This window comes from Bombyx mori, chromosome 16 (assembly GCF_030269925.1).
Source record: "Bombyx mori chromosome 16, ASM3026992v2".
Lineage (NCBI taxonomy): Eukaryota > Metazoa > Arthropoda > Insecta > Lepidoptera > Bombycidae > Bombyx > Bombyx mori.
This window is the reverse complement of record NC_085122.1, coordinates 6,669,394-6,684,742: the sequence shown is the minus strand read 5'-3', so window position 1 is coordinate 6,684,742 and position 15,349 is coordinate 6,669,394. Positions and strand designations below refer to the sequence as shown.

Genomic DNA, 15,349 nt, shown 5'->3' with positions numbered 1-15,349 from the left:
CCACCCACCATGAGATATAAGTTCTAAGGTCTTAGTATAGTTACAACGGCTACCCCACCCTTCGAACCGAAGCGCATTACTGCTTCACGGCGGAAATAGGCGGGGTGGTGGTACCTACCCGTGCGGACTCCCAAGAGGTCCTACCACCAGTAAAATTATATATTTTATATCTACATCAGTTTTTTACACCCTTTTATATATAAATTGTTTTCATCCTTTTTGGGCAATAGTCTGTCATTCTTTTTTTTCAGTTTCGACTTCCTCAAAATAGGTTGAAGTATTTTACCAAGATTTAATCAATCTATTTCAAAATAAAATATCATGATAAAATAATTATTTTTATTTTTTTCTTAACGCAAAATTTCCTGACATATTAATAAATATATTATGATAACCCTGCTATTTTCAGTCATATTAAAATTTAAAACAACTCTAAAACTGAGGAATAATTAGATTACAATTTACAATTCACTCTATAAAACTTGTTTCGTATAAAGGAAAATCCAAATCTTGACGTAATATCCGTTGCGTCTGCTGAAGCATGCGCCTTGTCATTTTCATTGGTCGGCCAGTCATAGATTAAAATTAAAATAATCTGCCAATAATCTGGTTGCCGCTCAATTCTAGTCTGTGATAAGCCTATTTTAATGTGTTAGTGGATAGTTTCATGTGCATTTAAGTGAAAAAATTATTGAACATGATTATCAAAGAATAGTAAGTATTCACAGTATATTAACATTATACTAAGCTTTGCTGAAACAATACTTATTACAAATGTGAATCGATATTTGCTTCCAAACCGATGTGGACAGTAGGTAACAATTTTGCTTTATCAGCATCTTTGAAAGCAACTCGCTGCTTAACGCAGAACTCCTGGATTTATGATGAACCGGAGGTTCTGACATTGACAGCTGGCCAGGTCAAGGTTTTGAATGGGATCTGGCCACAGATTTCAATATAAAACGATTAAGCAAACAAATTCACTAAAATATATGATGATTTAGAAATAGTTTTTAAAATAAATTATTTTCCATTTCAGCCGAGTCACACTTCCTCTAACAGTTGAAGAGGTAAGTGCAACACAAAAGAAATAAGAATTAGGTTAATGTATCAAGGTCGTATACTTATTTCATTTCGAAGATTTCCCAGGTTTCATCTGAATTTTATTACCAAGCTAACAATATTTGGCATACTTTACATTCAAACTAAAATTAAGTATTTTTTATGAAATACTGTCAAGGCGGGTGGGTATACTCTGTTACATATAGAAAAAAGCTGCGAGTGCATTTGATTGTAATGTCTATGGTATATTAATCATTTAGCACCCCTAAGCCATCTAAGCAATAAAAAATAAATAAATAAAAAACTCAAGGCCATGAGCTCGTTCACCCACCCGAGCAATACAAAAAAATACACAGCTTCAGAATCACACAAAAGCTACTCTAATATTATCAGCTTCATTAGAAGCGGAACATAAAATAATATGCGAATGTACTGAGTTTTAAGGAGATAGTTACTTGTTTCATAAATTTTGCAAGTTATTGTACACACCAAATAAAATTTTCTGATATCTAATCAAAAGTGTCGTCAATAATCAATGTTATCAGTAGATAATTATCTTTATTAACTCTTGGATTATCAATAAAAATAAACAATTTACCCATACATAAGTTTACCACTAATTTACTGCATTAAAAGGTTAGTTAGGAATTGTCAAATAAATAAGTTTGAATAACTTACTATTCATACGAGGTTGTTTTTTAAAAAAAAAAGCTGTTCATCGATGGAAAATTAAATTGAAAAATATAAAATTTGAATAATCAGATTAAATTGATGTCTAAAATATCCTAGATTTTATTTTAAACTCTTTTTCTTATAATTCAAATTAAATTACTCTTGTTTGTTGATATCCACCAAGCACTGTTCAATTTTTGCTATTAATTGTTACATCTTTTTGAAACAAATAAACCCATCGTCTGTTACTAAATATCTATAAAGGTATTTTAAAAATGGGGGAGAATTGGTTTTTCTATCAAAAACATGTCTGTTGTTTTCCAACCTATAGATATGTAAGTAGCATAACACTTATAATTCTAATAAGTTAATAAATTTTCAATAATGTTTCAATATACATTAAGATTAGTTATATATAATGAACACTGTTCATCCAAATACACTTGAAATTCAACATAATCACATACATTTTGACACAAGATTGAGATTCATGTTACATTTTAATTTTTTCTTATACATATATATTTGATAAGTGAAATTAAAAAGTCCCTTAGAATCGATATTTGGATAGTCTTCACATCTCCCAGGCATCGTTTATTTAAAACAGTACAAAAAAAAAAAAACTTTAAAATTTTGTTGAAAGGCAGTAATAAAAAATTCACATCTGGGACCTCCACAAAAAACTTGTTATTTGCGTTTAATTACCAAACACGACTTGACCAACACATTAATCAGCTGGCTGCAGAGCTGCAGGGGGAGGGCAGCCTAAGATACTCTCGCCTGAAAAGGAGTAGTATACCAGACCTAGCAAAAAGATTTGCAGATTTAAGATGAGAATGGTACCACTGGGGACACAACTCAGCTGACTCAACTTTTCCTGATGAAAATCTGACAACAGATTAGATTATTGTTTTTCAAGAAACAGATTGCTAAGTTGCAGGATAGAAAAAAAAAAAAAAAAAAAAAATTTGCGTTACATTTTAAAAAACATATTTCATTACAATAACAACTCAAAAAAGATAGGTTGCATTGACCTACTGGTGTTTATGAGCTATTGTAACGACTCAACATCAGGTGGGTCGTGAACTCGTTTACTGATCTAGCATTATCAAAAATAATTATTAAATTATTGGAGTTAAAATTTTGATTCTGTCACGAGAACATCATACTATATTCGAATCACAAGCATACAAAAACTCAGCTAAGTATCTTGTGAATAAAATAGTTGTCTATCCTGTTTAGACGTATTCAAACGTACGTTGACGTAATTATTGAGTTTTTGTAGTGTTTAAGTGACCTTTAATCATTTAAATACCGTTCATCATCATTTTTCGTTAAAATCTGCTGTCGATACAATAAATCATGCTCATTCTGAAACAAGAACAGTAGGTATAAGATTTTTTTGTTTTACATTTCTTCTTCTTCTTCTTCTGTTGGATTTTGGCTCGCGCGGCTTGCGCATTTGCCACCGAGCAAAATAAAGGGTTGGGAAACTACGTAGTCAAAAAAAACTTGATCGGATTCGCAAGGGAAAGATTAGGAAAGTTAGAGATTAAATTAAATATGTACATCATTAGATAATATAAATAAGGACAATAAACTATTGATTCATTTCAAACGACGTATTAGGAAGGGTAGAACCTCACCGCCCATCTAATATCAAGTTATTAGTGGAGCCCATAGTCAACAACGTTAATACCGCGCTGACAATAAGTCAGAATTAAACCTAAACTATTATTTGAAAGTTATCGTTATGGCTTTGTGATTCACTAGATACCATTGTCGTTCATATGACAACAGTTGAACAAACGACTCGAACAATACGTTGGCAACATACAACTTACTGAGTTCAAACGGAATTACGTCTAAATGTATTTTTTTATGTATACATAATAATTATTTTATTGTTCGATACCAGACACTCGCTAGTTGTCACTGTTTTCAAAAGCGTCGTATTCGTTCTTTAGGCGTTCTTATTACATCAATATAGAAGATCAAAACAGGAAATAACGTTTGAAGTCGTCGTGGCCTAAAGGATAAGACGTCCGGTGCGTTCGTGCTGAGCGATGCACCGGTGTTCGAATCTCGCAGGCGGGTACCAATTTTTCTAATGAAATATGTAGTTAACAAATGTTCACGATTGACTTCCACGGTGAAGGAATAACATCGTGTAATAAAAATCAAACCCGCAAAATTATAATTTGCGTAATTACTGGTGATAGGACCTCTTGTGAGTCCGCGCGGGTAGATACCACCGCCCTGCTTATTTCTGCCGTGAAGTAGTAATGCGTTTCGGTTTGAAGGGTGGGGCAGCCGTTGTAACTATACTGGAGTGAGACCTTAGAACTTATATCACAAGGTGGGTGGCGCATTTACGCTGTAGATGTCTATGAGCTCCAGTAACCACTTGACACCAGGTGGGCTGTGAGCTCGTCCAGCCATCTAAGCACAAAAAAAAAAAGGTTTAATTTTATTGATTTTTCTAGTAGCGTATTGTAAGCCCACCTGCACAGATAGTTATCATAGCATTGTTTCCTACGAAATGCTCAGGTTTGTAGAATAGAACAGCTGTTCTGTGAGTAGAGTTGAGATATTGATCTCATGACTCCAGATGAGCGTTTGGTATTGACGCCGTAAAATCTTGGAGCTTCAGTAACCACTAAATACCGAGTCAGTCTACAGTTCGTCTGCTCAGCAGTGCTATTAAAAAAGAAAACAAAAGTGAAACAAATAATTTTCATGAGGCTATTTGTTAACTCCATAGTTTAATAGTTTCTAGTTTCCTCTTGAACTTTGGTCTAGGTCATTTTGCAACTAATCAAATATTTTTAAAGTGTATAAGAAGATTTCCTCTACACGTTTAACGTGTTATCTACACGTATATTTTTTATTTATTTTTTGTTATAGCATAGATTGGTGGACAAGCTCACGGTTAAGTGGTTACCGGAGCCCATAGACATCGACAACGTAAATGCCGTCACCCACCTTGAGGCACGAGTTGTAGGGACTCACTTTTAACAGTACAAGGGCTGTCCCGCCCTTCAAATCGAAACGCATTACTGCTTTACGGCTGAAATAGGCGGGTGGTGGTACCTACCCGTGTGGGCTCACAAAAAGTCCTACAACCAATAATTACACAAGTTATAATTATGCGGGTTTAATTTTTATTACACGAGTAATTCCTTCACTGTGAAAGTCAATCGTAAACATTTGTTAAGTACGTATTTCTTTGGTAAAATTGGTACCTGCCAGCGGGATTCGAATACCGATAATCGCTAATAATAATAATACTATAATCGCTACATACGAATACACCGGAAGTCTTATCCTTTAGGCCACGACGACTACGAAGAAATAAAAACAAAACAAAAAAATATGACCTCTGATCTTTAAAGCTTAATAATGTTTCCTAATCATATTGTCTAAATACTTTTTACAGAGAAATAAGAACTTTCTGCTTCCCTTTATCATCTTTCTGCTTAATTTTCTATTCATATGGTAATTAATTTAAAAAAAGCGTAACTTAAAATTATGGATTGCTTGCGATAAATTCGATAATCTATAGTCACTTATGTTACAAGTAGTTATATCTAGTAGGTGACTGCTAATTTTAAACATTACTTGACACGATTAAAACGTTCGTTTATCAGATAATTTTTAGCTAGTAAATGGGTTAGTCCAGGTCCAATAATCACGTATCTCTAATCGAAAAAATGTAAAAAAAAAAAAACAACAAAAATGTTTGGCTGTGTGCTATTCATCCGCGATCCAAGTGATGTCTTCAGAAGCTTTGTATCTCATTCTCTTGCATGCTAAATCTTATTATACCATTGTTGCGTGCTGGTACTCGGATTAAATAAAAACTTTTATAATTATTTGTCTCTTTCAAAATGCTGAAGAAGTGTTCGCTTCAAGATTGTTTGTTTTAAATGTATGCAAACGTTGTATCTTTTTTTGTGTGTTTCATACTAAACCACGGACGCTTGATATGGTATTTAGAGAGAGGAGAGAGGGAGAGGGAGAGGGGAGAGGGAGAGGGGAGAGGGAGAGGGGAGAGGGAGAGGGGAGAGGGAGAGGGAGAGGGGAGAGGGAGAGGGGAGAGGGAGAGGGAGAGGGGAGAGGGAGAGGGGAGAGGGAGAGGGAGAGGGGAGAGGGAGAGGGGAGAGGGAGAGGGAGAGGGGAGAGGGAGAGGGGAGAGGGAGAGGGGAGAGGGAGAGGGGAGAGGGAGAGGGAGAGGGGAGAGGGAGAGGGAGAGGGGAGAGGGAGAGGGGAGAGGGAGAGGGAGAGAGAGAGAGAGAGGGAGAGGAGAGAGAGAGAGAGAGAGAGAGAGAGAGAGAGAGAGAGAGAGAGAGAGAGAGAGAGAGAGAGAGTATTCTTTATTGTACACCAAAAAAGAAATAAACAGTGCAGTACTTAGGTTACTAGCCATTCATTATTTTATTGCCCTTGATGGCAGACGAACATACGATCCACCGATTAGTAATTACAGATGCTCAAGGACATCAGCTAGTCAGGGACATACCGCTTATGACTCTTTTAAATTCTCGTATACTACATGAATTACATGGCATATTATGTAGTTTGATAATTCATCATTTTTTAATACATCTCATTTTAATATTTGCATTAGGTGGTAACATTCAGAATCGATTTAATTGCTTTAGATATAACTCTAATCTCTATATATATTTTAGGAACAAAACAAACCATTTTGTTTGTTTGAATTAGATTTTATGAGCGACGTGAACAAGGAAATCGGGCAAAGTTCCCAAACCTCTATAATAACCACTATTACACTCGAGTTATAGTTACGAATATTTAATAATCCTTCTATAACACGTTCGCGACATCTGGCATTTTGTTTTAATCCTACATATAGTCATCTCTTTCCTACACTAAATTAAATTGAAGTTACTTTTTTCGTACGACAGAGAGGTCTAGGTTATTCTTAACCAACCTTGTTTCACCACACACACCTCACACCTTAGGGTGTTCACGCTGTGGTTGGGCAGAAGGTCTAATGGATGTCCATATTTCAATTCGTAATACAGGTCTGTTTAGTAACAGTAAAATGCAGGATGGTCGTTCCTTTCTGGACGTCTCAGGATGTGTGTACCCTACTACAATCAACGCATCTTTTATGATAGCGTTAATGACAACCTTAATAGAAACACCAAATAACGAAATATGATTTTTTTTAAAACTATAACACGTGTTATTTGACACGGCAGCACTACTTGATAAGATACGAAAGTAATTTCTAATTGTAACGAATTATTATATTTACAGACAATCATACTGTCTTACTTTAAAAAATTAACAAAATATATATAATTTATTTATTTATTGCTTAGATGGATGGACGAGCTCACAGCCCACCTGGTGTTAAGTGGTTACTGGAGCCCATAGACATCCACAACGTAAATGCGCCACCCACCTTGAGATATAAGTTCTAAGATCTCAAGTATAGTTACAACGGCTGCCCCACCCTTCAAACCGAAACCCATTACTGCTTGACAGTAGAAATAGGCAGGGTTGTGGTACCCACCCGCACGCACTCACAAGAGGTCCTACCACCAGTAATTTATACTGTAAAATAAATTAATACTTTGTACTTTACACCAGCTAGTTTGACATCGTGACGTGGGGGAACATCCAAGTTTCGACTAATCCTTCTCCCGTCTTCAAGGACACGATAAGCAATTCCAATGCAAGTAAGACTTCAACCTCACGCCTCAAGGTGAACCTCACGACCATCCAGGACAGCTTTACAATACTACTCAAATAATTCTCAAAAGAAAAAAATGCTTCCCGCTTTTGAAAGCATGACGGAAAACAAGTCGTCGTGGCCTAAAGGATAAGACGTCCGTCCGATGCATTCGTATCTAGCGATGCAACGGTGTTCGAATCCCGCAGGCGGGTACCAATTTTTCTAATGAAATACGTACTTAACAAATATTCACGATTGACTTCCACGGTGAAGGAATAACATCGTGTAATAAAAATCAAACCCGCAAAATTATAATTTGCGTAATTACTGGTGATAGGACCTCTTGGGAGTCCGCACGGGTAGGTACCACCGCCCGCCTATTTCGGCCGTGAAGCAGTAATGCGTTTCGGTTTGAAGGGGGGGCAGCCGTTGTAACTATACTGAGACCTTAGAACTTATATCTCAAGGTGTGTGGCGCCTTTACGCTGTAGATGTCTATGGGCTCCAGTAACCCTTAACACCAGGTGGGCTGTGAGCTCGTCCACACATCTAAGCAATAAAAAAAAAACCATAGACATCAGCTGTTCTGTATGCTTCGTATTTATAATTTTGAAAAATAATGTTCTTTTCTACACAGTATCAAGTGGCCCAGTTATACTGCGTGGCGGAGGTCTCCAAAAATGAAACCGGCGGAGGTGAAGGCATAGAGGTCATAAAGAATGAACCGTTCAAAGATTATCCACTGCTCGGTGAGTTTTACTTATAATATTCAAATTGAGAATATATATAATTTACTTAGAATAATAATAATAATAACCGGGAACAAGTCACGCACGGTCATCTGGCCCCAAATTAGGAGTCCCTGTACCGTGGGAACCAGAGATTGATATAAATAGTTACATACTTTTAAATATATAGATAATTAACGTCCAGGCAAAGAGCAAACAAACCTGTTCGTCACACGAGTGTTTGCCCGATGTGGTAATCGAACCCACGACCCTCCGAGTCACACCACAACCACCACCAAGTCGGCACGACTTAGGAGAACAATAATACGAGCGACCTAAATTAGTTTTGATTCTCCATTTAAGTTTGGATCCGAGATTCAATTGACCTCCGTTACTTGTAATTCAATCATAACCCTAAAGATAATTATTATCGCTCATGTCTTGGAGTCCAATATTGTAGTTTTTACAAGTTATTCATCTGGACTCTTGAGGGGAAATCTGTGGTATCACGGAACTATTCTAATGAAGCTAATGGCATTATGTTTAGATTTATTCTAACGTAAATACATTTATAGGTCCAAGTAAGAACCGTGGTGGCTCCTCGAAAAGTTCTGATTCTGATTCGTGTGACGTATGTCAGGATTGCGACGAATCTGGTATATCACGTGCTGTATTTTGAAACTTATAGAATTTGAATTCACGAGTAATGAGAACACATCTTATCATTTAATTTAATTTTAGTTCAAATCTGCTTTAAGAATTCACGTTAAAGGTGTTATAACAATCCGCGATCATAGTAGATTTATTGTTATATTCATACTTTTAAATTTAATTATGTTTTTAGATGTTAATTCTCAACTAATCTTCAATAAACCTTGAAGTTGATAATAAAAGGCAAAAACTTTAAGTAATTCATAGTTTCAGGTTTTTTTTTTGTCTGTTATTTTTAATAATTTAAGTAAGTTTACAAGGCAAGTTACCAGTGTACGTCATAATAATTTGTCTGGTTTTGTTGGGTGCTCTGTGCATGTTGAAAGACCTATTCAAAAAATGACTTAAAAAATTCAATTCTCAATTCAAAAAATCAAATTATTAATTCAAAAGGTAAACAGATGAGATGTTCTCTAGTATATTTATGTTGATGTGTCACTACTATGTGTTAATTACTAGTTTCCGACCAATATATAAAAAGGAACAGACTATGCAAAAAAAAAAAACCGATGACGCAAATAGAGAAATTGCATAGTATGCAACAGCTAGGTCTAGGCTATGCAATAACTCGTGACGTCTGTGGAAATATATTGTATTATTAGCACATTACGTTATCCGTATACGGTCTGATCTGTAATAAGCTTGGTGTATCCATTGCGTTATGTGATGGCCATGAGTGGAATTCCGGGGCATAGATACCATTTTAAAGCGCTTCAATTAGCTTGGTTACGTTTGTATGTTTGTTTGTAACGGTATTTTTGAACGATATTTCACAAGATTTCCGATTCAAAAATTTGTACACGCATTAAGGTTCAATGACCATACAATACCTTTTTCTAATGTCCTAACGTCTAATGTTTTAATGTCTTAACCAGTATCAATAGGAGAATAAAAGGTGAAATTACTTATTAGTACTATTTGCTATTTAAGTGTGTTCCTTTAATTTTCTTAATTAATTGTTAATATGTATTTAAGAAGTGTTCACAAATAAATTTACTGGCCGTAGGGCGACTTATGTGCTCTTGCGGGTAGTTAGCACAACCCCATCTATTTCTGCCGTGAAGTTAATGTAAAGTAATGCGGTAGATAGAGTTTGAAAGGTGGAGCAGGCATTGTATTATACAAATTGAGACTCAGAACTCGTGTCTCAAGGTGGGTGACGACATATACGTTGTTGATGTCCATGGATACCGGTGATCGTTTAACACCAACCGGCCGTGAGCTCGTCCATCTATTTTAGAAAAACAAAAATAAAAAACTTTCACGATAGATGTATAAAAATGTATTATTATATAACACCCTCCAGAGGACATTGCATACCTAGTGGTGGTACGGTATATTGCGAGCCCAATGGTAGAACCGTCATGTTGAACATTTCTGCCACGAAGTATTCATGCGGTCTCATTCGGGACAATCGCATGCACAGTAAGAAAAATTTGAACTCACATCTCAAAAAGGACACGTGACTGTCCACTAGCAACTTAACACCAGTAGTCGCCCGTGAGGTCATTTGGTCGAGTATCTCTTGATTTATGATCGATTGTCTTGAAATCATCAAAAATCTACTCTTGACCCCACACAGTGTGCGTGTTATCCAACCAAATGAGTCATAACGCCTTGTACATAAAAACAAACGTTGAAAATATTTTTGTTTGTCAATTGGTAATGAAATTTATTTTGAAGATGTGCACTCATGCTCGTGTTATGCGTAGAGGTAAATAATAATTAGAATTATGCTCGAAATAGATTTTGTTTATCTACGTACCATTCTATCCGAACAGTAGAAGTAAATATAATGTTGTTGATTGCTTACACTACGTATGATATTAATGTGTTGGTAAAGCCAACAAATGTTATATCGGTTATTATATACTACAATTATATTCCTTTCACTGTACAAAATTCATGATTTGATTTGTTTCGGACTTACATGTGTTCAAAAGTTAGACGCGACGAAAATTATTATCTGATTGTTGCTATTGAGCATGTTTCATTATTATCACAATCTGCCCAACAGAAATGACAAAGTTAGCGCTGTGTTGGCCTGTAAAAAAACTTTAGAACTCTTAACTCGGTCATACAATGAATCGGAAGGAGTGATCTAGCGCATTTTGAAAGTGATATTGAAACTTACTCTCAGGCGTACTGCTTCAGCAATAGCCGCATTAAATTGATCAACTTGATCTAAAAATTAGTATTTTGCAATCGTAGAGCTGATGATGTCAATGTATTGCACACACTTTCATCCTAGCGTAGTCGAAATAAACAAGGTGATCGGATCATTTTGTACCCGACTCCTCGAACTCCACCAGCATTTGTGACCATTTTACGTAAAATAATAATACACAAATGACATCTTTCTTTGTCGATTACGTCAGATTCAATGATTGACACAGTTGTTTCGCTTATTTGTAAAGGTGCGTGCTGGAACTCAGACAGAATTTTTTTTTTTTTAATTATTTCTCGAGTCTACGTAAGTACGACTGCGAAAAACGTATGGAATAATTAACATTTGGACTTTCTTAATTTTGACAAATATATTTATTTTTCGCCATGTAAAGATAAAACAAATTTCGTCATTGAAGTTGATGATTTTCGTCATTCAACTTGTTTTTGGAGACACGCATCATTTTTGTATTGCCAAAAAACTAACAGTATTCCAATAGTGTTGTCTGTTTGTCGCCTAATTCGAAAGCTTCATTATTGTGTTAACTCATATCGTTTATGTGTGTTCTCATTTCGTCTAAATAACCGGTCTTGTGCCTTACCAATGCAGACTCATGACATAACATGACTTCATCGACACGGAGCCGCCTAGCTCCAACTGTTGACCCTTGCGCGTTTTTTTTTTCACGGCAATGTCTGAAAACGGATCTCGATGTGTCATTATTGTACGTATTCTAAATATAAAAAAATGTTAGGTATATTCCCCGTTCCTCATTTAGTTTTACGTCAATAATGTTGTGTTTGATTTGATTTTGCTTAATCTAGGTTCTAGGTAATCTAGGTCTATTATTAATCCATTGATGCCCAGAGTCGACACTCGATACGTATTGAACATCTGTTTTTTTACTCGCAGGGCCACTGTCCACACGTGTGTAACTTTACTAAATAAGCTAGGACCTGGTACAATTTGTTATAAAGTCTTAGGACCGCAATTGGTTAAAGTACGTACATAATTGATATTATTTTTTAATAAAATTCGTGGATGCTATGACAGTTTTGGTAACTTAAAACAAAAAGTTTCAGTTTAACAAAATATCGAATCCAAATTTATTATTATATTAAACGAAATCTTCAACAAAGAATTGTTAATGAACCACAATGCGACAGTTATGAGTTCATCGACCCTTTTTAAAAGCATAGATATCTAATGTTCGGTATATCGGCGGGACGCTAGCCGACGTTAAAAGCATACTTTCATTTTGTCTCCAAAGTCTGGTCGCCGGCTGCATAGTTACAAACGTTTTAGACCACCTTTTCATTGTTGACCAATCAGGATTTCGTGTTCCGTTACTTAATCTCATCCACGAGTCAGTTTCAGACGAAATGTTAAATGCTATATCTATAGACGCTATTTAACTTATAATTATTTTCGTGTCTTAAAAGATATGATCTGAAATTCCACAAAATCAGTGCTTATGTAGGTCATAGTCTATAAAAGAAGACGAAATAAGTAATAAATATTATCGCCGAATACGCATTAGTAAATCGTCTTATGTTGTTTGTTTTCAAATCTGCTTAAATTCACCTAGTACCCACTCGCGTTTCCGCCAAAACGTCATTAGTCTAATTAGCTTCAAGGACTTCGGCCGTATAACAACAGGTTTTATTACTGTGTCTCTCTCGCAAAGAATACAGTAATTGTAATCGTTGTCGTTTGATGAAACATTATATAATATGCGGATCGAAATGACAAAGCGACACCGTTCTACCTATGCCTTTAAAGGTACGGAAATGCTAAAACTGCAAATAGCTACAGCGTTTTGGGTCAAGTTTCCGAGTTATAAATGTAGAACAGCTTCGTGACCTATTCCCGAGTGCAAGCGTGCCGCGGTACTATGAACTACGACGAATGATGAAACTATTATAAATCTGTTAAGTCAAATAGTACTTACTGCTTTTTTTCTTCTTCAAACCACCGTAAAACTTGTTATATTTGAATTAATAATTTAATTTATAAAAAAATAATTTATTCAAAAAGACAGGTTTTAATAGTTTTATCGTTAACATTTTTTTTATAAGACTGTCTAAAAAAGCAGAATCCTTTCACAGTTCATGTATAGGAGTTTGTTAATTCCAAAATAATTTTTAAATTTTTTAATCCACTTCGTAAGAGGTTGTGTTTCGTCAGAAATATTATAGCATCTAGAGTGACACTAGCTATATAGCAGTGTAATTTTTTTTGTTAATTAATGATAATGCTTCACTGGTTACCGGAGCTCCTCATCATTACGTAAAACAACCTTCCATTCATTCAGATATTGAGCTAGTCTAAAAAAACATGTATTCGAATAATATCATACATCAAATCGATATTGGCGTTTGGCGGCAAAAATACTGACAACGGTGGCATTAACACGTCCTCTGCTTCAGCTTTGGAATCAGGTCAAAATGTACTCAAAACATGGGAAAGTTGAAGCAAACGAGGGTCTTACCTTGAATTATGTAAAAACTGGGCCAGTACCAATATTACTCTATAAAAAACATGGTTTAAAACTTTGTAGTAATACGTATATGCTAACTAACACAAACATACAAAAAATAACAAAAAACGTGTTTTTTTTTTCGTAAGAAACTGGCAATCAATGTTCACGAACTTCACACCGTAATGAGTAACGGGACACGCAAGCGGATGCCGAAACACGCAAGGGGGTTGAATTTAACCCGATAGCGGAAAATGAGAGACTTTTTTTTTCGAAACTTTATATAAGAAATGTGGTCATTATCGTCCAACCATTTCTTTCCATTCCATAAGTTTTTATTTATTTTATTTACCGGAAAGGATGCTTTGCTAATTTAAAGAATTAATGTTATTTGGATTATTTTAATTTGATCATAATAGTATGATGCAAAACGTTGACGTTGTTACTAAACTGGTTTTGTTCACACTAGTACTATATACAGAACTATTGCTAGTTTTTTTTTTATAATTTTTGTATTGCTTACATGGGTGGACGAGCTGACAGCCCACCTGGTGTTACTGGAGCCCATAGACATCCACAACGTAAGAGCGCCACCCACCTTGAGATATAAGTTCTAAGGTCTCAAGTATAGTTACAACGGCTGCCCCACCCTTCAAACCGAAACGCATTACTGCTTCACGGCAGAAATAGGCAAGGTGGTGGTACCCACCCGCGCGGACTCACAATAGGTCCTGCCACCAGTAATTACGTAAATTATAATTTTGCGGGTTTCATTTTTTTTACACGATTCCTTCACCGTGGAAGTCAATCGTGAACATTTTTTGAGTACGTATTTTATTAGAAAAATTGGTACCCGCCTGAGATTCGAACACCGGTGCATCGCTCAGCACGAATGCATCGATCGGAATTGAAATTGAATATAAGAAGACGGAGACACACTAAGTTAATCTTTCATTTATTAAAACCATTCCAAGGTCCCGTGGCGGCTGATTCTACACAACGGTCACTTGGTATTGCATTGTCTGAGATTTAATTTGTCTTAAGAATTAATGTAAGGCCAGTGTATTTTAAATCCAAAGTACATAAATTCAAGCGTTTATCAAAATTGTATACAAACTTTTGGTCTGTTTGCTGTTGTGTTGTAAAGTTGAATAGATATATAATAATCAAACTAGTGTGATGCTATTTAATGTTTTGTTTCAAATGCGTCGGTTGGCATAAAAATAGGAGATACGCAACGGGCTCGCTATATTTCTCCGTAGTCGTGATCCTCTACACGAGCACAAACAATTCTTGGTTCCTAACATAATTTACACGTCATATCAAATCCTCCCGATCCACTAATGGTGATTTAAGGCTCTTCAAGCATCGGTCACCGGAACCCGTCGGTTCGGCGAGTAAATTAACCCACATACACAGCCTACTGAGTTTCTCGTCGGATTTTCTCAATGGGTCGCGTTTCCGATCCGGTGGTAGATTCTGCGAAGCACTGCTCTTGCTAGGGCTAGTGTTAGCAACATCTTCAAGTTAGAGCCCTGTGAGCTAATCGACTCGCTCGGTTATGCGGATATAGACTCTAAAGGCTACCAGCTTAGTTAGGGAAAATAATAATAACGTTATAGTCAGATGATTTACCAAATTGTCATTATTCACTTGATCGTTTTCTTCGTGTTTTTATGAAATATGCAGTTATTCATCGTCCTACTGACTGTTACACAGTAAAATTGAACCTTTAACAATTGTCAAACTGCAGGCTATTGTTTCTTTTAGCCCGCTTATAGCTGGACTATAAAGGACACATCGAAACGAAAATGTCTATC

The 15,349-nt window shown here is 35.9% G+C and overlaps 1 protein-coding gene and 1 long non-coding RNA gene across 4 annotated transcripts in view; one reads left to right on the top strand and one right to left on the bottom strand.

The window, feature by feature from the left end:
* Positions 1 to 51: 51 nt before the first annotated feature.
* The window catches only part of LOC101746630 (phosphatidylinositol transfer protein alpha isoform), a 35,714-nt gene continuing 20,416 nt past the window's right edge, over positions 52 to 15,349 (top strand). The window contains exons 1-3 of the mRNA XM_004928814.5: positions 52 to 714; positions 1,040 to 1,070; positions 8,082 to 8,193. Coding sequence (XP_004928871.1) covers positions 698 to 714; positions 1,040 to 1,070; positions 8,082 to 8,193 — 160 coding nt within the window. The 5' untranslated portion in view covers positions 52 to 697. The remainder of the gene's footprint in view (positions 715 to 1,039; positions 1,071 to 8,081; positions 8,194 to 15,349) is intronic.
* LOC110385672 (uncharacterized) lies at positions 1,601 to 11,265 on the bottom strand. 3 transcript variants are annotated; one of them, XR_009975192.1, is made up of 4 exons: positions 11,018 to 11,231; positions 10,814 to 10,927; positions 3,050 to 3,105; positions 1,601 to 2,514 (listed from the first exon to the last, which is right to left on the bottom strand). It is a non-coding gene; the product is annotated as an uncharacterized LOC110385672 (long non-coding RNA). The 3 variants fall into 3 exon arrangements; XR_002430933.3 differs by having other exon boundaries at positions 1,601 to 3,105; XR_005245618.2 differs by lacking the exons at positions 1,601 to 2,514; positions 3,050 to 3,105 and adding an exon at positions 9,098 to 10,114 and having other exon boundaries at positions 11,018 to 11,265.